This window comes from Heterocephalus glaber, unplaced genomic scaffold (assembly GCF_053883595.1).
Source record: "Heterocephalus glaber isolate CG9 unplaced genomic scaffold, H.glaber_assembly_v1.0 deba00001460, whole genome shotgun sequence".
NCBI classification, from domain to species: Eukaryota; Metazoa; Chordata; class Mammalia; order Rodentia; family Bathyergidae; genus Heterocephalus; species Heterocephalus glaber.
This window is the reverse complement of record NW_028258307.1, coordinates 232,899-257,181: the sequence shown is the minus strand read 5'-3', so window position 1 is coordinate 257,181 and position 24,283 is coordinate 232,899. Positions and strand designations below refer to the sequence as shown.

The following is a 24,283-nucleotide window of genomic DNA, read 5'->3' as shown; positions in this document are numbered from 1 at the left end:
CCCCTTCCTATGGGCTGGGCCTGGTGGGACAGATTTTGGCCTGGAAGCCCCTTCCTCTGGGCCAGGAGCAGCAAGACAGATGGCAGCCCAGAAGCCCCTTCCTATGGGCCAGAAGCAGTGGGACAGATAGCTGCTCAGAAGCCCCTTCCTCTGGGCATGGATAATACTCCATTTTATTTTTTTTTAGAAAACCACATTTATTTTCCAGTCTCCAGCTGATGGGCACTTGGGCTAGTCCAAGTTTTAGCTATTACAAATTGGACTTTAATTAACATAGGTACACATATAGCACCGTGATATGATTATTTTAATTCTTTGGGAAGATACCCAGCAATGGAATACCTGGGTCAAAAGTGGCTTCCAATCCTAGCTCTCTGAGGTACCTCCATCCTGATTTCCACAGTGGTTGCACTAGTGTGCCTTCCCTGTAATGGAGAAGGGTACCTTTCTCCACAGAACCCCACCAGCCTTTGTTATTGGTTAATTTCTTGATAGCAGTTATACTTCCTGTGGTGTGGTGGAATCTCACGGTTTTTATTTGTATCTCTCAAATGATCAGTGATGTTGAACATTTTTTCATATGTTTATTTTCTGCTTTTACTTCTTTGACTGAGAACTGTCTGTTCATTTCAGATGATCATTTTTGGATTGGGTCTTAAAGTTTGGGAGGTCTGATTATTTTGTCCTTTATATAATCTAAATAGTAGTTTTTTGTCTGCAGAAATGCTGGTAAAAGTTTTCCCTCCTTGTGCATTGACTCTTCACAGTGTTCTGGATACTTTTGTTGTTCAGAAGCTTTTTAATAAGGAGATCCCACTTATTGATTGTATGTGCTAGCTACAACAATGAGACAAGAGGAGAAAGAAATGAACGGAATAAAGAGAGGACATGAAGGAGTTAAATTGTCATTATTTGCAGATGACATGATACTCTATATAGAAGACCCCAAGAATTTCAGCAAAAGTATTCTAGACTTAATAACCAAATTTAGTGCAGGAGCTGGATACAAGGTTAACACACAGGAATCAATTGTTTTCCTATACACAAACAACAGACTCACTGAGAGAGAAATAGGGCAAATAATTCCTTTCACAATAGCCTCCAAAACACTGAAATACATAGGAATCAACCTAAGAAAAGAAATCAAATACTTCTACTCTGAAAAATATAGCACTCTGAAAAAAGAGATTGAAGATGATATCAGAAAATGGAAGGAAATAGATTTTGTTCTGTTGAATTATTTTTAATTTTTTATATATTGATTTCTATTTCATAATCATTTTCATATTCTATTTCATAGTTTTATTAACTATTCATTTTAAAATTTGGAAATGGAATTTTAGAAATTTGATTCAGAGTAATGGCTTTCTAATCAATTTTCTAAAAGTTTCACAACTTCACATTTTTGACTTCAGCTTCTCAATAGTTATGCCTGTGTTTTTCTTTATGCTCATTTAGTTGACTTCTCTTGAGCCAATGGATCATTTGAAGAAAAATTCATGTATTTGTCATGTGATAAAAGAAGCCTTCCTGGCTCACTAACAACTATAAAAGTAGAATAGGTGCAGGTTTTGGAAGCCATGTATGGGTATTCCTAGGAAGGAGAAATCCTGCTGGGCTGCCTCAAATTCACTCTGAGGAATACTTTGAATCTTAAATTTGGCAATCATGGCTGTGGCAGTATTTTGTATAGGTATTTCTACAGCTTTCAGGAATAGAACATTCCTTTCTACTCACCATCTTCCATGTCACATATCTGTAAGGATTCTCAGATTCCAAATAGCCTTATATGTGTCTCCAGTAGTGGACTCTCACCTCACTGTTCATCTTCCCATTTTTGCTAAATGATATATGATAAGTTTGGGGGTATATATTCCAATGAATTTCACCTTTAGACAGAAGAGAATTCATGAGCTTCAATGATTAGAGCATTGAATTTTGAGAGATGGAAAGTCCTAGTAAAGAATCTGTTGTTCCTAACAAGTGTAAAAGATTTCCTTAGTCTCTGGCCAAGGGAGACTGTGGAATGAATATAGATCAATTGCAGAGATGTAACACATGGGAAACAATGCAGGGATATTTCTATATGCTATATTAAACTGAGTTACTTCTTCACTTTAAAAAATTGGTTTCTAATCATTTGGGTGACAATGCCTATGCTCTTATATTTGATATTTGAAATACATGAATAACCACTCCCTTACCCAAAATGTGTTCATATGATTGACTTTGGGTTGCCATCTTTGAAGATGTAAAGTGAAATGGAGTCATTAACATGGTGCTAGTCCAGTGTGACTGGTGCTCTTTTGAGAAAAGGAGAGGAGAGCACTCCCATATGCTCAAGGAAGGCCTCTTAGAAAGAGAAGGAGAAACCAGCATGCAGGAGCCAGTCAGCCACTTCCTAAACAAACAAGGACTATAGAACTTTTCATCTCAGAACTGTCAAAAATAGTTTTCATTTCTATCCACTCACTCAAACACTTTGACATGGCAGCCCTGCTGGCATTTGAATCATTGTATATTAGAACAATATTGTTAAAACTATATCCAATAATCTTTGGTAGCACAAAAGAAAATGGATGAGTATAAAAAGACAAGTTTAAAGTTTGTAATATTTATAGAAAAAAGAAGAAATCTCATTTAAAAAGACATAATGAAATTGCTCAACACATGGACAAGATCTGTCACTAGCGATCACGTAGTTTGACAAAGATCAGCATCATGATCCTGTGCTAGCAGATGCAGGCATCAAGAAAAGTGTTCTTTGGAAGATCCTCCATTGCTGATGTTTATGAAAATATGTAAAAAATATCCAAGAAAATAGAAAAATGCAAATCCATATGAGTATTTGAATTGGTTATTGTGTATTCAAATGGGCAGTAAAATGAGGAGAGGTTTCATGCTTAGGAAATGGGGAGAATATCAAGTTATTTGCCAAATGGTACAAATTTCATGTGCTTAATAATATCTTATTTTCCATTAAATTTTTTGCTGTATTTTAGGTACACAATACAGTTGCATTCATCATTGGGATCTTGTACCTTTACATGATGTACCTTGGTTCTTAATTTTTCCCCATTCCCTAGCCCTCCCTTCACCGCTTCTACCCTTCCCTATTTACAAATACATTGTTTCCATGTTTTTCTTTTTCTCATATATTTTTGTTTCCTTTCTTTCCTTTACCCTACCCCTCCCACTTCCCCTACTCCTTTAGGTCTTTTCTTTCTATTTCACAATATCAATTACACATTTTGATTCTTGTTTACACTTTTAGTTTTTCACACCAGCAAAGCTATTGAGATAAAAACCAGCTATTCCAATTTTCTGTAGGGTTTTTAAAATCATGAATGGGTGTTGAATTTTGTCAAATGATTTTTATGCATCTATTGTCATGATCATATGGTTTTTGTCCTTGAATCTGTTAATATAGTCTATTACATTCATGGATTTGTGTATGTTGAACCATGCTTGCATCTCTGGAAAAACCCTACTTGATCAGGGTGTATGATCTTCTTGATGACCTTCTTTATTCTGTTTGCCAGTGTCTTGTTGAGGATTTTTCCATCTATGTTCATTAGGGAGATTGGCCTGTAGTGTTCTTTTTGGATTGGGTCTTTCCCTGGTTTTGGAATCAAACTAACACTCGCTTCCAGGAAGGAATTTGGAAGTATTGCTGCCCTTTTATTTAAATTGAAAAGTTTAAAATTAGTGGCAATAGTTTGTCTCTAAATATTTTATAGAATTCAGCAGTGAAGCCATCAGGACCTGGGCTTTTTTGTAGGTAAATTATTTGTTCTTCTTTACATTTTGAATTGATACATTACAGGTATAACATATTTACATTTATAATTGGGTACTTGTACCTTTACACGATGTATGTTGGTCCTTGTTTTTCCCCATTTCCTGTCCCCCCTTTACCCGTTCTGCCCTTCCCTATTTACAAAGACTTTTTCCATTTTTTTCCTTTTCTCATAATATTTCCATTCCCTTCTATCATTTCCCCAACCCCTCCCAATTCCTCTAACCTCTTTGGACTATTTCTTCCTATTTCTCATTATCAATTAATCATTTTAATCATTATTTACACTTTGAGTTTCTCACATGAGAGAGACTATTTGGTATTTAGACATATGTTTCCTACTTATTTCATTTAGGAGTATGTCCTCAATATGCATTCATTTAGCTAATAATATCTCTAGTTTCTCATTCTTTATGGCTGAGTACTACTTCTTTTTATAAATATGTCACATCTTCTTTATCCAGTTTCCAGTTAATTGGCACTTGGGCTATTTCCAAGCTTTTGCTATTACAAACTGTGCTGCTATAATCATAGGTGCTATAACCATATATCACTGTGGTATGATTCTTTCAATTCTTTTGGGAAGATTCCCAGAAGTTAAGAGCTTGGTCAAATGGAACACATAGTCCTAAAATTTTGAGGTATCTCCATATTGAATTCCACAGTGGTTGCACCAGTCTGCACTCCCACCAACAATGAAGAAGTGTTCCTATCTCCCCACAACCCCACCAGCATTTGTTATTTGTTGATGTCTTGATAGCAGCCACTTTTTCTGGGGTGAGGTGGAATCTCAGTTTTGTTTTCATCTGCATCTGTCGAACGGTGTTGTTGAACATCATCTCATATGTTTAATTGCTGCTTTTACCTCTTTTTTTTTGCTGCTTTTACTTCTTTGTCTGAGAAATGTCTCTTCATTTCAGATGCCCATTTTTGAATTGGGTCTTTAAATTATGGGGTCTGATTTTTTAAAGCACAATATATATTTAGATAGTATTACTTTGCCTGGGGGACAGGTGCTAAAATTGTTTTTTCCCACATTGTAGGTTGACTCTTAGCTCTGTCGTTAGTTTCTCTTGCAGTGCAGAAGCTTTTTAATAAGATGAGATGCTTGTTGTTGATTGTTTGTGTTAGTTCCCATGCTACTGAGGGTTTTTTTTCATAGACTTTCCCTATACCAATGTCTTCAAGAGTTCAGTATAACTTATCTTCCAGCAAGTTTAGTGTGTCTCTTTTAATATTTACATCTTTAACCCCATTTGATCTTAATTTAGTGCATGGTGATAAATACTGATCAAGTTTTAATCTTTGGCAGGTTGAAATCCAGTTTTTTCAACACCATTTATTAAATAGGTTATCTTTCCTCCAGTGATGGTAGTTGGCTCCTTTGTCAAAGATGAAGTGGCTGAGTAGGACTGGAGTTGTTTCTGCATCTTCTCATCTATTCCACTGATCCTCAGGTCTGTTTATTTGCCAGTACCATGCTGTTTTATCACAGTAGCTTTGTAGAATAGTTTCAAGTTGGGGATTGTGATACCCCCTGCTATGTCTCTGTTGCCTAGAATTGCTTTTGCTATTTTAGGTCTCTTCTGGTTCCAAATGAGTTTTTGGATTGTTTTCTCTACTACTGTGAAATATATTGTTGGAACTTCAATTAGGATTGCATCAAATCTGTATAGCAATTTTGGAAGTATAGTCATTTTCAGTATATTCATTCTTCCTACCCAGGAACAAGGGATGTCTTTCCTATTTCTTATATCTTCTTTGATCTCTTTTTTCAGAGTGCTGTAGTTTTCAGTGTAGAGTTCTTTTGCTTTCTTTGTTAGACTGATTACAAGATATTTCATTTTTTTGCTCGCTGTTGTGAAATGAATTATTTCCCTAATTTCTCTCTCAGTGAGTCTGTTATTTTTGTACAAGAAGGCTATTGTTATTTGAGTGTTGACCTTCATCCAAGTACTCTCTTGAAGCTGTCGATTATGTCTCGAGTTCTTTTAGCAGTGTTTTGGCTCTTCTGTGTAGAGTATCACATCATCAGCAAATAATGACAGTTTGACTTCTTCCTGTTCTATTTTTAGTGTTTTTACTTCTTTCTCTTGTGTAATTTCTGTGGCTAATGTTTCCAGAACTATATTGAATAGGAATCGTGATAGTGGTCATTCTTGTCTTGTTGCTAATTTTAGCATGAATGTTTTCAGTTTTTGACCATTTACTATGTTTTTGGCTCTTGGTTTTTCATATATATCCTTAATCAGGGTGAGATAAAGACCTTCTATTCCAATTTTCTGTAGGGTTATTATCATAAATGGGGGTTGGATTTTGCTGAATGCTTTTTCTACATCTATTGAGATGATCATATGGTTTTTCCTTGACTCAGTATCGTGTATTACATTTATTGATTTATGTATGTTGAACCATCCTTGCTTCCCTGGGATAAATCTGACTTGGTCAGGGTGTATGATCTACTTGATGACCCTCTGTATTCTGTTTGCCAATATGTTGTTGAGGATTTTTGTATCTATCTTCATTAGGGAGATTGGCCTGTAGTTCTCTTTTTGGGTTGGCTCTTTCCCTGGTTTTGGAATCGAAGTAACACTTGCTTCCAGGAATGAATATGGAAGTACTGCTTTCCTTTCAATTTCATTGAAGAATTTAAAGAGTAGTGGTGATAGTTCTTCTCTAAATGTCTTGGAGAATTCAGTAGTGAAGCCATTAAGACATAGGCTTTTCTTTGTTGGTAAATTTTTACTTAAATTTTCAATTTCAATGATTGTAATTGGAGTGTTTAGAATTTTTATATCTTCTTCATTTAACTTTGGCAGTTTGTATATATAGAGAAATCTGTCCATTTTGCATGTTTTCCTTTTTATTATAATACAGGTTCTCAAAGTAGGTATTGATAATCCTCTGGATTTCTGCTGGATCTGTTGTGACTTCACCTTTTTTATTCTAAATTTTTATTTGTAATTGAGCCTTTTCTTTCTTTTTTGATAAGGTTGGCTAAAGTTTTATCGATTTTATTTCTTCTTCTGAAAAAACAACTCTTTCTTTCATTGATTTTTTTGAATCATTTTCTTGGTCTCCATTGTAGTGATTTCTGCTTTGATCTTAGAACTTTCTCCCTTGCACAAGTTTGTATTCATCTTACTCTGCTGTTTCTAGGAGCTTAAGATTGAGTATTAGATTGTTTATTTGCATTTCCTCTTTTTTCTACTGTGGGCATTCAGTGCTATGAATTTCCCTCATAGAACTGCTTTCATTTTTTTTTTTTTTTGGTACCTTCGATCAAATTCAGGTCCTTGTGCTTGTGTAGCATGCAGTGAAACCATTGAGCTAAATCCTCAGCCCAGAATTCCTATCATTTTGGCCCACAGACTTCTGTATGTTGTATTGGGATTATCATTTATTTGTAAAAACTATATATTTTATTCTTTAATTGCCTTTGTGACCCATTGGTTGTTCTGGAGAGTGTACTTCAATTGTCATGTGTTTGTGAATTTCTTGTGGATTCTTGTGGTATTGGTCTCCAGTTTAATTTCACAATGGTCTGATAATATGCATGGGATAACTTCAATTCCTTTGCATTTACTTAAACTTGTACCATGAACTAGTATGTGGTCTACTTTGGAGAATGACCTGTGTGCTGGTGAAAAGAATGCATATTCTGATTTTGAGGGCAGAACACTCTGTAGATGTCTTTTAAGTCTATTTGTTCAAAAGCTTGGTTCAGTTCTAGAATTTCGTTGTTGAATTTTGTCTAGATTATCTATCTATTTGTGACATTAGTGTATTGAGTTCTCCCACTAAATTTTATTAGGGATTATTTGGTTTTTCATATCCCTTAATATTTGTTTTATATAATTGGGGGCATTAGAGTTTGGTGCATACATATTTATGATTGTTGTCTCTTCCTCTTGAATTGTTCCCTTTACAAGGATGTAGTGACCATCTTTGTCACTCTTAATTAGTTTTGGTTTGAAATTTACTTTGTCTCTGGTAAGATAGCTACCTCTGCTTTCTTTTTTTTCCAGGTTCCTATTCTATGGAGAACAGTTTGCCATCATTTTACTTTCTGTCTATGAGTTTCTTCTTGAACTAGGTGTGTTTCTTGTATACAGCATATTTTTGGATTTTGCTTCTTAAACCATTCCACCAGTCTGATTCTTTTGATTGGTGACATGAGGCCACCAACATTGATGGCTATAACTGATATGTATTGACTTATCATTGTCATGTTATTTTTCTGTTGTTGTTCTTTTTTGTTTTCCACCCTCACCCTGTGATTTCCTGCCTTGCCTGAAGGATTTGCTCTGTTGGGCCTCATGGAGTTGTGACCTTCATTGTCTTTTTCTAGTATAATTTTTTGGAGTGCTGGTTTGCTATTCATGAAGTTTCTCAGATATCCTTGTCATGGAATTATCTTATTCTTCCATCAATTTTAAAAGATAGTTTTTCAGGATACATAAGTCTTGGTTGGAGGTTGTTTACTTTTAGGGCTTGAAATACCTCAGTCTAGGCTCTCCTTGATTTATGGGTTTGTTTTGAAAAGTCTGTTGTGATTCTACTGGGCTTTCCTTTGCATGTGATTTGTTTGTTTGCTTAACTGCTTGTGCTATTTTGTTCTTCTGTTGGATTTCTGGGATCTTGATAATTATGTGTCTATGTGTAGGGTTTTTTTTTTATCATGGCTCATTGGAATCCTCTGTGCTGCATTTATCTGTATGTCAAATTGTTTGGTCATTTGGGGAAGTTTTCTGTCATTAATTCTGTGAACAATATTATTTATGTAATTTGTACTTTCTCCTGCTTTTACCTGGAATTCTTTCAGTTTTATATTATTCTTCATTGCATCACCTAGGAGCTGTTGGATTGATTTCTCAGGGTCCCTTACTAGTTTTAAGAGATCTCCCTTTTCATGGTCACTGACCACCATCCTGTCTTCTATATCTGATATTCTGTTTTCAGATTGGCTCAGTGTGCTGTGAATATTTTCAATAAAGTTTTTAATCTCCTGGATATTTGTTTGAATCTGTTTCATGGATTTCATTTCTTTCCTATGTTGGTCATTCATGTTTTCCATTTCTTTTGTATTTTGGATATTCATGGATTCCATCATGGTCCTGAACTCATCTATATTTTTTATCTCTCTATATTCTAGAGTCTCTGTTCATGTATTTCACTTTGCCCACCATCTCTCTATTTATATGGGATATTATTTCTGATATGAATTTTTCCAGAGCCTCATTCATCTGTTTCATTACTTCCTGTGCTATCAATTCAAGGTGAATAGGTGGTTGATTATCAGACTTTTCCACCACGTTTCCCCCCAGAATATGCCTTTGCTTAGCTGGAAGTGTGGGTTTGTGCCTTGCTGAAATATCTTGTCATTCTTAATTTTGTTGTTGTACTGTCCTTGTTTTAATTCCTGTGTTGATACTTCAATATTGCTTATTGTAAGTACCTTTGTTGCTGGAATTTAGAACCTTTATGGCATGATTGCTTCTCAGAGGTGTCTTTCAGATATAGCCAGCTGTTAGGCTTTGAGTCTCTAATAACTCTGAGGCAATCATATTTTCATTATACCAAGAAGGAAAAATGATTAGATCAATCACATTACCTTAGCCCAAGTGATACAGTTAGCAACAAGATAGCATCAAACACTGGTTAGAAAATGACAAATTGTGGTAGTTATTAATCTATCACTTTTAACCATGTGAATTAAGTAAAAATTGAGGACCAGCCCAAAATATATTTCTAGTGAATAAAAGCTTCAATGTTCCGAATTTACCCTTAGAAAGAGTTGGGGAGGGAGAGGTAAATGTGTAGAAGTATAGGGAAATATTAGCAGTGAGGCCAGATAACAAAGGAAAATCATGCAAACACTAGGAAACTGTTGAGGACAAGAGGAAAAGATGGAATGAAAGAACAAAGACAAGAACAGAGCAACTTAAACAATAGGAAGTCTATAGCAGATCTAAGTCAATTAGGCTCAGGAAACCAGCAGCAGAACCTTGAGATTCAGGCTGATTTTTGGCTCTGTGTCCCAAGTTGAGCTCCCTGACCTCCTTCAGGGTTGACCTCTGCAAGGATCTACTGCAGATTCCAGCTGCTCTTACCCTGAAAATAGTCCAGGTTTCGATGGGAGGTGGTGATCCCTCTGAATTACTAACCAAAGTGGTCTGGAGTGCCTTCATTGCAGATTCCCTTCACTTTTCTAGTAGGCTTTAATTTTTATCAAGGAGCTTGAGAGAGGAACTCTTCCTGTTTCTCACTTCTGCTCTATCTTCTGGAGCTCAGGACAATGGCCTTTAGAACCCCCTGTGTTTCTGTTGTGTTGGTCCAGGTACCAGGGTTGCCAGGAGGCCAAAGTCCAGCAGGTTTGGTGTTGGGGTGCTGCTGCAGGCTACTCACTCAGAGGCTGGGGTAGGGATGGGGTGGCAGCCCAGCTGCACACAGCTCAGCTCCTCACCCATCCACTCTGTGCTTGGAGGCTGGGCTAGTAATTTCTTGATAAAGCAAAAACTAGAAGACATTGTACTTGCAATGTTTGTTTCTATTATTAACATTAGAAATGTCATTCTGAGTTTGAATCATGTGTCCATTTTATAAAATATGAATCAAATCCCAGGCAGAACATGTAGCAATCTTAATATCAAGGTGCAGTACATGGTTATATTAAATATTCACCTTCTTATAATGGTTATGGAATAAATTGGTTAAAGGTCTAAAAGATCAGAGATTTTGTAAAGATTAAACTGATAAAACTTTATGCACATATATATTTGGCAACATAGTTTCATGTATTATAATGTCTTACTTTATTCAAATACCCATATAAAAAGTCAATTGATTATACTTTTATTCACAACAAATATTATTTATAAATGAAATACAGTTGCCAGTATACTTAGTATTGAGAGTTGTGGAGAGACATTACAATTCCTAAAGATTTTCTCACATGCAAGCAAAGGTCTGCATATAAATGCAAAGTAGGTGTGTTATGGAAGTGATGAGTAACACAAAACTGAACTGCATGGGCTACAGCAAAACCTTAAATGAAATATCCCATTGAGCCAGGACTTTTTGGGATGATCCTCATAATTTACATGTGCACTGCTTCTGAGCAGTGTTGTCTTAAGTAATTGTGGGAGTAAATGCCAGCAGACTGAAAAATGTGTAGTTTTGTTACTTTCTTAAGCAGAAGATTTTAATGTTACCTATGTAGGTTGGGTGTCAGTGAATGAGAACCCAGGTGAATGAGTGTCTGTGTCAATTCGTCCCTTTATGCAACATCTTACCAAGATTGGCATCCATTCCTGGAGAGAAAGGTTCAAGTTCATGGCTGAGAATGCAGGGAAGCATCTGGGAAATATGGTGGAGGTCGAGGGATCATTTCTACCAAATGATGCAAATCTAGTGTAGTTTGAAAAATTCTACCATATTTGTCTAAAGATGGAAACTACGTCACATATGGGGATGGCTCATAGCTATCTCTGTTTTGTGATGAGGGAAAGAATTCCTTACATTTAAAGTAAAAGGCTGAATAGACTAATGAACAGTAGATGCAATGCTTTTCATGTTCCAATCTATGAGATGACTGCATTTGTACCTTATTTTTTAACCAGAACTACACACTCAAATTTTACTCTGGAAAAATTGAGACCCTTGTGCTTATGACCAATTGCACTGCATTTTCTGCTGCTTGGCAGTAGGCTCACATTTCCATGAATATCTGTGGCTTCCTAACAGATGAGTTTAAATCCTCAGCACAGACTGATGTCTTAATAACTTTTTTCTCTATCCACAGATTCAACACTTAGTTTTTAACCTGTGACAGCATCTGTACTGGAAGGCAACTGACAACTCTGTGAATGGCATTGAATGTGCATGTGAGTAAGAATGTGTTTTTCTACTGGTATTACAAGCTCAGTGAGAGCGGATAGTAAGTCTTAAGTCCAAGTAGGAGGGATTAAGGCATCTATATTTCAGGCAGGATTTTATTCACACTAAGGTAAATTTAATGGTTGTAAACTTATAATGTCTTATTTATTATATAATATGCATACAATGCTACAATCTAAACATATTTGCCTATGGGTTTCAGTATCTTTGTGTATGTGTATCTGCACTGTGGCTTTGTACTTATAGAAGAAATGGAAGATATTTTCTCCCTCATTGATTTCCTTGTTCTTTTTATAGAAATATTGACCTCCTTGCCTGTGCTGCTAACTGTAGTGCTGTTAGAATTGTGCTGAATGCAGGGCAAAGCTATCTGTGAGAAATAGGGCACTGCGGCTGAAGGCAGTGAGGGAGTTAAATATTTCACCAGGTGAATTCAATCAAAAGGGAGGCAAAAATTTTGATATCAAGTCTGTAAGCTCTGGAAGATTAATGAAATATGTTTAAGAAGATTTGCAATTGCCAATCATTTAAGAAATTTTACACTTAATAAATTGAATAGTACTTTCTTCAATGTGGAAAAGTCTTCAAAGAATAAGCTAAAATACTTTATTGATCTGGACCAAAGTCATAGTACTTTCATGTCAACAATTCAGAATTTTTTATATTTTATGGATGCATGTTATTATTAGATATTATTATTAACTGAATTCATTGTAATCTTAAGTCAAGAGTGTATTAAGGGAAATAATAGAATGAAAATAGAAGTCTCTGGAAATTTTTGAAGAACTGAAAATGTGATACCTCATCTAAAGCTTCTTGAACATGTGAATATAGTAACAATATTCATAAAGGAGACCTTCAAGAATAATATTGGGAGTTTTCAGAGAAGTGTGAGCATCCTCATAGCTAAGGAAAGTTCATCTAGAACAAAGGAAAATACACCAATCAGAAAGATTTCTGATGAGTCCTACTTGATATTTGTCCTGAGCCTCACTCTGCAAATTTGATTCCATCCCAGTACAGATTGACCACATCCACAGATGGTGACAGTCATGCAATTCAGCCAGTGATTTGGGATTGTGGTATATCCTTTCATGGTCCTTGACTTTTTTATGAATAATAGAAACAACAATTATAATAAATGTCTTTGAGATAGGAAAAACATTCTTTGGATTGTTCCACATTCACATCAGTATAAAATTGGTCAAATAGATGAGGGATGTGAAGTATATGAATGAAAATGAAACAACCATGGTCATTCTCACTAATGGAAACCAAAACAGTGATAACAATAATTCACTTCTTTTATGTAAGAATGTTAATCAAAATGATCAGGGCAGATATTTTTACATAAAATTTTGAAACTGAATGTTTCATCACAACCTTCATAAAAGTTATAACTACCATTCTATTGACAAATTTCAAAGGTTTTCAATACCAAATATGTAAAATTTCTCATAATGTAATTATCCTTCATAATAATGAGTTTATGAGTTCAGAGTGTGTTTGTAAAGAGAAGGAATAGTGTTGCCCTAAACAATTCAATTTCTCTGTATCCAGGCTTTCCTCTGCCTCTGGGCTATAATCTGAGTTTTCATGCAAAGAACTTTGTTGCTATTCTTTTATCTAAAGTGTAGTGTCTATGATCTTCTAGAAGTTAGTGACCATTGAAGATGTGACCATAAAATTCACCCCAGAGGAATGGGCCCTATTGGACACACCTCAGAGAGAGCTGTACAGAAATGTGATGGTGGAAAACATTAATCATCTCCTATCCCTTGGTGAGTCCACTGTTGTCTCTATCTATATTCAGTCATGCAAGTTTTCTAGCATTAGTTTTCTAGAATGTATGATGCATACCCAAACAACTCTCTGTCTGAATTTGTTCATAAAACTTACACCTTCATGAAAGAAAGTTTTCAATCACATTCATTTAAAAGATGTTTTTAATAACTTTGAATGTTGACTTGATCAATATTTCATGCCTTTTTTGCAAGAAAATCTGCAAAACCCAGAGTAATACTGTGTATGGAATGAATGATTTCAAAATTATAAATTCACTAAATTATTGGAAAAGTATTATTTTAAACTCAGCATGTTGAGTTTTGATGCAGACATGAAAATAAATGTAATTTGAGTGTTCTTGAAAGGTTTGTGTTTGATTCTATTTAAATGGTATTCATTTTACCATGGACATATGCATTTTATTATTTTTGAAATACTGATAATTCTGCATTTTATTTAAAAACAAGAATGAGTATAAGAATCCTGACAAAGAATCGTCTTTTGGCACACATTCTAGTTTTGCATTTAATATTCAAAAATTCACTCAGTGATGTTTTCTGAATATATTTCCTAGGTCTAACCTATACTTCCTTATTTCTTCTGAATTGCATCCCATGTACATGATCAAAATATTTTTTATTGCCACAATAATAAAAACGTGCTTGCTTCCTTTTCCTTGAACAGGATACCAGCTCTGCAAATCAGATCTAAATTTTCTTTCAGTGGACAAAGAAATGCTGTGGATGGTGGAAGGAAGAGTTATTCCTCAACTTCAGAGTCCAGGTAGGGACCCCTGAGTGGTGCTTCAGTACAGATCAGAGTGTGGTCAGTATGCAAAGTGAAGGCTTTTAAAGTGAGTGATGCTCTGTACAATGTGGGAGAGGACATGGGTGAATTTTTCAAGATTTCTCAGGATTTCTTTTACATGACCATCTTCAGCAAGTGTATTTATCTTTGCTTTTGCTGGGGTTGGATAGAAGATTTATGTATACACTGGAGTTACCATTTCATATAGGGGCTATTGTCCTCAGAGATTCCATTAAAGATTTTCTCTCTATACCTGAACAGGCTCTTGTCACCATTTTAATTTTCCATAATTTAATCTTCACAAACTTCTAATCCAATGCTCTATATTTGTACAATTTACCATTGGACCTCTGTTAATGTATGTACTCAGTTTAAGTGACAGCCTTTGTTATCCCTTGCTTCTTTGTAATTGATTTGTATTACTCTTAGAGAAAGATGTGTTCCATTTAACCCCATTTCTACATGGATATATCACACATTGGTCCTTCTTATGCACCTCATTTCCTGAACATTTCCTCTCTCCTTCCCCTCATCCTCCTCTTCTCCAATATTCTCCCAAATTCCTTTCATGGCATCTCAATTGCTGTAGGTGGTGGGTTGAGAAAAATTTGCCCAAATTCACAATCCAGATGAGATCCACAGACTCATGTTTCAATACAGATTGGAGCCTGGCTATGGCATATGTGAGATGTGGGATTGGTGAAGGGAATGATGTTTCCTAAAATGTAGTCAAGGACACTGTGAAAAATGTCACAAGTGTTATCATTTAATTCTGTGGACTATCACAGGTCATGTGTTTTCCTATCATTGTTTCAGATTTGGGAGAGAACCATATGTATGTATTGAAATTAATTTTGTGTATATCTGTTTTCTTCATAGGAGTACTAAATATTTCCCCTGTGTACCAGCACAGATTTTTGTTTCCATTTTAATATGTGAGATTAATTTTTACCAAATTCTACAATATCAAATGCCTATGACCTATAATTGGACAAATGCCAGCAACCTATAATTTGTCTAATGCCTAGAACATATAATTTGACAATTGCCATTTTTACTCAATTTGAGTGACAATTTTTGTGTTTTCTGTTAGTTGTATGGTAATTTGAGGGAGTAATACATTTCATTTTATAAAACCTGCACATGCGTACAACACATTTTAGTTCTTTTCCCTTTCCCCTTAGATATTTGCCTCTTCCTCTCTCCTTCCTCTCATCCTCTACTTCTCTAATGTTTTTCCTTTTATTAACATGCCAATCCAATCTCAGGTTTTCTTCCACATTCTGTTTATGAGACAAAACATGATATTTTACCTTACTAATCTGACTCATTTTATGCAACATGACATCAAGTTTAATCATAGCCTATTTTGTTTTGTTTAGTTTGTGTGTCTAAAATATACTTTATTGTGCAGAAATACACATTCTCTGCCTTCATCCTTTTCCTATGTGCACTTAGGAAGTTTTCATAGCTAGGAAGACATGTATTTTGCTGGAATAAAGATATTTAAAGAGTAGGAATACTTTAGGAATTCTTAGGAAATGTATCAACTTTTTTGGAACTAGGATAAAATGGTAGGTCAAAATTTACTCTTTTGAGGAAACTTCACAGTGATTTTAATAATGAATTTAATCATTTACAAGAGAAATTTATATCTAGTTTTACCTCAAATCCTCAAGATAATTTATTATTACTTGTATATGATCCTAATTCTAATTGGTGAGATGAAATCTCAAGGTAGTTTAGATTTGTAATACACAGATAAGTAATGATGTGGAAATTATTTTCATTTAATTTCTTCTCTTCATTTCTTCTTTGGAGAAATGATTTTGTACATCATTTTCTTTTCTATGAATGCATGTGTATTTTATTTTAATTTTCCATATGTATTCATATGTATACAGATATATGATCATACTGCTCTGTACTAAGGATTTCTCTCAAAGAGTTTTTTCTGTTATATAGTTCATGTCTTCATTTGGAATTGATTTTATTGCAGTGCAATAGCTTTCTGTTTGATATTACCCCATTTATTGATTATTTCTCCTGTTTATTTTCTAATGGAGTCCTGTGCAGAAAACTTTTACATTTGCTGGCAGAGTGAAACATTTCCTTCTCCTATCTTCTTGTTCAAATAAATTTGGCAATATTCCTGGAAATTTAATATGCTTTCAGTGGACATTTTTTACATTGTGAAAGTATGGAATCCACTGCTAACTATCTATTTATGAATGTCCAGTTTTCTGAAAATATTTATCAGACTAGTTTTTATTCAATACATATGCTTGTCTTCTTTTCAGGAAAATGATAGTTGTTAGTATGTAATTTTCTTTCAGTGTCCTCCAGTCTATTGCTTCTCTCTCTGTTTATGCCAATATTGTGTCAATTTTTGTACTTTTATTTTACTATATGGATATTTAATATTGCACTGATTTTTAGCCTTCCTCAACTTTCTGATGACTGTTTTCCTTAGGCTTTCATCTGGGTGTGTGTGTGCATGTGTATCTTTTGCTGTTGAATTGTAGGATTGGTTTTCTCCTCATTCAAAGAACTGTATTTAATATCATCATTGGAATTCACTGAATATACAGATCTCTTTCATAATAAGATCATGAAAACAGTATCAATTCTGTAACCTCCTGAACATGAGAGATGGCATTAGCCACTGTTCCTCTTCCAAAATATTTAAGGCCAACACTTTAGAGAAATAAAAGTTTTACTGTAATACACAATTTCTGAAGTTGCAGTTTATTATTGGCCAACTCCAATGCAGAAAAGCATAAGAGAATGGCCTGATAAGCTACACGGGTAGTGGAAGGTGGGGTTCAAAAGAGAAAAAGAGGTGAGAAGAGAGGGTCAGGTGGAGACAAGAGCTTTCCCAGTCATGTCCACATGGCCTTCACATTCCAACCAGGTCCTGTCCCCAAACTCCTATTCAACAAAGAACGTGTCAATGACCTAATCTAATAATGTCTACTTTGATGCTGTTATAACTTCTCTTTTCCATATTCAACTCTCTTTCCATATGTGAATAGTAGGTGACATTTCAATCTGAGCTATATTAGAGTTCTTTCTATCTTATAATAATTTTTTAATCCCTATATCATGTTGCATAATTCTAAATGTAGAAATAACTTAATATTTGTTTGAACTTATATTTTGATAGTTTTTGGAAAATACTGTGTCAGAGAGAAAATCCCTGGGTTCACGACAGAACCAGATAAAAGTCTTTGAAAGTATTTCAGCAAAGCTTGACTTCTTCAGAGTGGGGAATAGCTAGGATAGACACTGCCTGGCAGCACACCAGGCAGTAAGTCCATGTGGCTTTTATTTCTTGACTCACTGTTGTCACTGTGACATGCTCTATTAATGGAAACATGGCCTCACATGTTAACCTGATTCCATAGTTGTTAAGCAGTTGTAGCGCTAAGCAGAACAGATGCTGTGACCCAGAAGAATCTTTGTTACAAATTTTACTTTAGGTGGACTAGCATATGGCCATATTGTCCCAAGTTATTCTTGCAAGGATTGGGAAAATAACCATGTGCACATTTACAAAAAGAGAATTTTGGCATCATGAATTCTTTTTTGTTGTGGTTGTTACCAAGGATTGAATTCAGGTCCTTGTGATTGCAATGCAGGAGGCAGAACCACTGAGCTAAATAACTGGCAAGCATAACAAATTCTTATAAATGGAGTTATTCAAAATATCCCCCTTGATAAAAAGTTTACTTTTTATGCAAAATTTGCTCTCCTTTGTGACACACTCTTTGTGACATACTTTTCTTCAATCTGAACAAATAATCATTGACTTTTGTCATCTCAGTCTGAGGTTTATAATACTAGTATTTGATTTTGTAGGCAAGTGGGATGGCTTAGTAAGGGCTGTCTCTAACAGGTTTTGAACATCCCCCTTACCCAGGGAATGATGCAGCATCCCAGTAGAGCCCTGCCCCAAACACAGTGATAACAGGACTCAGGATGGAGGTACCTTCCATGATCTAAAGGATTGATCCATTTCATTAAAGAAAGGGTCACCTATTCCTGGGTTTGCTACTAATTCATTAGCAAGTGATATTATACCCTCCAGTACCTTGATAACAAAACCATCTGGAGCTGTATTATTTTGAATGAAAGTACAGCATTGCCTGCTTGTCACTACACAGGCTCCTCCCTTTTTTCCAAAATCATGTCTAAAGCCAGACTATTTTCCCAGGCCATTTTGCTGCAGGGGTCTAATTCTTCTGCTATTCCTTTAATAGATTCTCTAATACAGTTTGCAGACCTCAGTTAGTTACAGTATTTCTCATTTGGCCCATTTTGTGGATGGTGGACCAACAAAGGGTATTGAAACCAGTCCTGTTGCTATTTATTTCTAGCCTGAAATTCTTTGGGCACTCCCTTAGGGACTGATCTAGGGTCAATGTCCATATGAGAATCAGATGACCCCCCCCTTGTGATAAGTTTTCTCCCTGGTGAAGAATAGATTTGGGGGTGGATTAGGGTTTCTAAGTGTAAGGCGGAAAGGGGTGGAAAATTGCACCAAAGCACAAGTCCCACTCCAGGTGGCCACTAAGTTCTTGAGTAATGAAGCCCTGAATACCACCAGAGCACTGTCTGAGCCACAGCCCATGCTGCCTGATTGCCCAGATCCTCAGTACATCTCCATGCACTACCCTGGAATTCTCACTGCCCCCACCTTATACATGAGGTGTACTTAGTTACCCATGACTTAGGTCTTATGTTTATTGTAGTCTTATGTATATGATCTCTCATCATTTTCAGCAGAAGTGACAAAATCTGGCAGGACTCATTGCCCCTGGCCACCTGGTCTTGAAAGATGGCTGTCATAGATTCCACCATGACTGAGGTCCCTCCTATGGGAAATCAGACTACCTGAGCCTCTAGCTGACCTGCTCTGCTTGCATAGCAATCCTTTTTATACTTGAGGTTGTGAAGATCATAGTTAATCCATTTCAGGCAAACATATGTTTTCTTGAATTAAGTCTAAATTGCCAAAGGTGATTGAAAGTCTTTAACCTGTACCCCTGTGACATTAGCAGGATAATTGCTAAACTATAGAGGTGCCATTAAGCTAGTCTGTAGGGTCACAGCCATGAGGGTGGAAGGAGAGGGTGTGTTGGAGGTGTTTTTGATGAGCTTTAAAGTAAAGGAACTGAGCAGGTCATATCCTGAGATTTCTGTACTGAATCCATAATTTCTCATAATTCCAGGTTTTTGATTCATGGTTTGAGGATCATTAGGAACCAGGAGTAGGAGATTACACTCTTAGGGCTGGCAGTGGCAAGAAGCATTTCCTCCTATTGCCTGTATTTTTAAAGGTTTGCAGTGAATTTGAAGATGGTAGGTTATCAGTGCAAACTTTATACTGAGTAGTCCACCATATGTCATTCCTGTCATTACAGAGACCTTTTAAAATGCTATACTTATATCCTTTTCCTAGAAGGGCAGAAATATTTATCAGCTCCAGACCATTGCTTTTGGTTGTGCAAGTTTCTACAGGAAGGGACAAAACATGCATGAATTGTGCTATTCTGAGCAGAGGGAACCACAGTTACATTGATAGTGAAGATATGATGGGAAAACTCAGCTAAATGTAAAAGTCCCATTATAATACTTTAAAATGTACTTTGGTATCTGTGGACCTCTGAATTGGCCTCCATTTTCCCTCAGTTTCAGATGAAAGTAACATTTAAACTGCAGTGTAATGAGTCCAAAATATATCAGCCTGTGTACAGTGCTGTCAATTGTAAGTAACAGCTGAGAGTATCCTTCCCAAGTTAGTTGGAGGTTTTCTTCTCTCCACATCTTGATCAGGGTACAAGCAGTTGGCAAGTGGGATGTGGTGTACAGGAAGTCAACAGGCGAAATCTGTACAAGCAAACCTTGTGTGAATGAGAAAGCAGAGTGGGGAGTCAGAGGACATAGTTTCTGTGGAATTCATCTTTTGTGTCAAAGATGAAGATGTCAGTACCCTGGCCTAGAAGGGAGGCCATAGAGCATCTCACAGGGGGACAGACTAATATCAATTCTTGAAGCAGCTCTGATTCTGAATAATGCGGTGGGAAGCCACTTTTCCAGGGTAGGCTAGTTTCTAGTATTACAGTAGCTAAATAACTTTTTAGGAATTGATTCATCCTGTGTTCTTTTCCAGAGCATGTAGGATGTCATGGTATATACAATTTTCAGAAGTTTATAGGTCCCTCTGTGTACTCTAAGGATGTTAACAGTAAAATGGCTCCCATTGTCTGAATCTATATTTTCTGTTTGCAGAAATAAGGGAATAATGATGAAATGAGAAAGGAGATGAGGTGGAATACAGGGGCTTCTGATTGGAGGGCTGACTTTTTCACAATCTCATCCGCTTGCATGGTTCCCAGGCTCCCATTGAACTCCCACTCTGGGGTCCTGGGACCTGTACTACAGCTATGTCTTCAATTAACATGAAACTTTCTTAAATCTGCATGATTAATTCTGTATTGGAAGGTCTAGTTCTTTGCTATTAATCAGGCATCATTCAACCCTGATGTTTCAAAGTATGGAGCACACCAAAAGCACATTTGGAGTCAGTATAAATAGCTGTTGCCCTTCTCTTTAAGAACTTTGTTCCCTGTTATAACAGAGTACTGTTATGTCTCTTTCTTTTGAGGAACCACATATGAAAAGCTTTATATAGTAGCAGATGGAGTTTCTCTAAGGTTGGTAAAACCTTGTCTGATAATCTCTGAGATTCATACATCATGGTCCACAGCACTTTGGGTGTTATCCTTGAAGAAGAATTCAGCAGGCTTCAGGAAGCTACGAGACGAAAGACTGACCTCATCTCACTAAAAAGTTCTTTATGCTTTAATATCTGGTGGTCAGTTAGCATTCTTCCTCCATTATTGTGAACAATTGCCCAGACTTGATGTTGTTTTCTGACCATAAAGGCCCCATCAAAGTAAGTTTTCTGTTTTCTTAGTCATTATGATGATTGTGGTAAAGAACTGGATACACTCTGGCCAACCCCAGGTTAGTGAGTCCAGTAACTTGGACAAGTAAGCCATTGGTTGCATTTTACCTTCATGTTCGTGAATTAGGATGCTGAGGGCCCTTCCCTGTTATGGCATGAGAAAGAAAGAGATGGATTTTTGATCAAGGGAAATACCAGGACTGGGTCAGTGATGAGAGGTTATTTAAGGTTTTCTACCTGTTGGGTTTTCTTTGAATTCTGAAGATCAAGGCCAGGTTCCTACTGTAATAGAGTAAGATTTAAGCTTTTGGTTTTTCAGGGCATATGAATTTATTCATAGAGAGAAATTATCAGATAGTCCCTGAAACTCCATGTTATATTTTAGAGCAGGGGAGATGCATGCTGATATTCACCTGCACTCACTCAGGACGTAGCTTCCATCTCCCCTCACTAATGAAGTGTCCCAGTCATTCAACTTCATTTTCAAGAATTTGTAATTTAGTTCTAGTTTACTGTGACATCCTGCCAAGCTAGGATATTAAGTAGGCGATAGTGGCATCTGTCACTTCCCCTTTGAGAACCCTGGAAAGCAATACGTCATCCACATATTGAATCAACTTAATCTGGGGAGGGAGAGTGAATTTTTCAAGAAATTTTTCTAAGATTTTTCCAAACAAGTTAGATGTTTCAGGTACTGTGAGAAGACAGTATACTGATATTTTTATTTCTTCCCCTACAGGGATCCTGAAATTAAAAAGCAAATATGTCTCTACTATCTTCAGCCAAGGGGAAAACCCAAAAGGCAGCTTTAATATCTCTAACCCTGAGTCACTTGTGGTGATAGAGAATTTTGCTAAGGAGAGGACAGGGGTTTCAGCGCATAGAATGCCTGTTCTGGATCATCTAGCTTACTGTTCCCAAGTCCTGTGCTAGTTGATAAGAGCTGTCGTGTGTCTTTGTTGTTGTTTGTGCAGTGTTGGAGTTTTAAAAGATGACTTACAAGATTCCAGGAGCCTGTGTTTTATGCGTCCCTCTCTGATGGGGTTGAGTTGAAGACCCCCTTCTAGGGATATTGGGTAGTATTTTGTCCTGATTGATTCTCTCCTGTTCTTTAATTCAGTTGGCATCAGGGAATTGTTTCATCCACTTGGATTCCCATCTATATTCCAGACTTCAGGAAAATGTTGTATTCAGACTGGGGAATCAAGTGGTTAAGGGAGACATTGATGTTCTTTTTCATAATGTTTAGGCCTGTCTCTAACTTAGACATTAAATCTCTGCCTAGGATATTTGTTCCTGCCTCAGGGACAAAGAGGCATTTTCCATGAGCTGTTCAATTTTGAAATTTGACCTATATTGCTTCAAAATTAGAAGCCACAAATCCTTCTCATTTTATTCCTCATATTTAAGGGCTCTCTGATAACAGTGTGATCGAGGAGGTTGATCATAAAATGAGGTTTGGAGCACTCCAAAGTCTACTGAGAATCTAATAAATCTCCATTTTAGATACTACATCTGGATTTATCAGAGTCTCTTGGTAGGACCCATCAACATGAAAGATCCCCTGACCCCCCTGTTCTTTGTTATCATCATGTTTATCACTTCCCTTCCCTCTTCCATTCTGTGCAGTCTTTAAAAGCGACCCCTTTTCCCTCCTTTGCAAGAGTTGTTTCCCCTTTTCCTTTTGATGTCCTTGGCACTGGGCCCCTTCAGATGGTCTTACTTCACTTTTGACCTACTGGATTGTCCGGTTCCTTTTCCATCTGTTTGATGGTAGAAAACACTCTCTTTGCTTTTATAAAAATCCCACCTTACATATATTTTTGTGCTTCTCTTTTAACTTCACTAGTTATTTATCTTTCCAATCCTGAAGATAATGGAGTTCTTTGAGATATCTGGCCAGATGTGTGTAACAAAGTAGAGCTTTTCCTTGAGTTAGAGGGTCCTCAAGATTTAGTCCAGACCATTATCTCCTTTGGAATTTTACTCCGTTATGAAAGTTAGTTGCTTGCTATATTCCAAGGGGGATGTTAAAATATCTAGTTATTGTTTGGGATCAGAGAAATGACTCCCTTATTCCTTTTACAATCCATTTTCTGAGGTTTCTCATGTGCTCCCATTGGGTCACATTACTATCCCATCATGGTTTCTGCTTAGAAAAGTAAACATCTGCAGCAAGGATGTCAGGGGAAGCCAGAGGTTCTCAGTCCCAAAGGCCTTCTCCACTCTCCTGACCATATTCTCCAACAAGGGAATAGAATTCCTAGTACAGACAGTAGTTAAGGCAGGTGTACAATTGTAGGTCCAATCACAGGTGTAAGTGTTGAGCCACCATTGGGGATCTTCTGGTATGTTGTTTAGTTCCCTTTTAAAGTCCATACTTTAGAACTGGATACAGCAGCACTGAGGAATCTTACCCACACACCAGAGGAACCTCCATGAGGCATAAAATAACTATGGTTTTTCTTCACCTAGAGAAGGAAAGGGTAAGTTTGAACATCCTTTTCTCCTTGCTCCAGCTACTCTTTCAGTCTCAGCACAGATGGGTAATGAGACAGGTGGGGGCTGAGGTTGCTAACAGTGGCTCAGATTGTGGTGCAGACAATGAGAGCTGAGTGGCTATGCCATCTGAGGGCTCAAACATGAAAGGAAGAGGGAATGAACATGCAAATAGTGACTTAGAACTTGGCAGTAGAATGATATGCTACCAGCTGTGTCATCCTTTGGGTGTGAATATGAAGAGGGGGAAGAAAGCAGCTGCTGCTGTGGTGGACTGCTCCACCTCTTTTAGAGCTTACTCTGTCCTGCTTGATTTGTCCGCTCTGGTAGGCTTGGCCCCTGGTTATAAGGCAGAAGTAAGCAGGTGTGGGGGTTTCCCATTACTTACTCTTTTTCCTCTCCCTTTTCTATGTTTTTATGGGATACACACTCACTGAGCCCCACATCCAACCTCAGACATAACCTCTTTTGAGGACACACATGTTTTATCATTAATGTGATCATTCTATCAAAAGTTGAGT

The 24,283-nt window shown here is 36.6% G+C and overlaps 1 protein-coding gene across 1 annotated transcript in view; it reads left to right on the top strand.

The window, feature by feature from the left end:
• Znf705d (zinc finger protein 705D) overlaps positions 1 to 24,283 on the top strand; it is a 37,011-nt gene that overhangs the window by 4,672 nt on the left and 8,056 nt on the right. The window contains exons 2-4 of the mRNA XM_021261369.2: positions 11,604 to 11,685; positions 13,353 to 13,479; positions 14,168 to 14,266. Coding sequence (XP_021117028.2) covers positions 11,668 to 11,685; positions 13,353 to 13,479; positions 14,168 to 14,266 — 244 coding nt within the window. The 5' untranslated portion in view covers positions 11,604 to 11,667. The remainder of the gene's footprint in view (positions 1 to 11,603; positions 11,686 to 13,352; positions 13,480 to 14,167; positions 14,267 to 24,283) is intronic.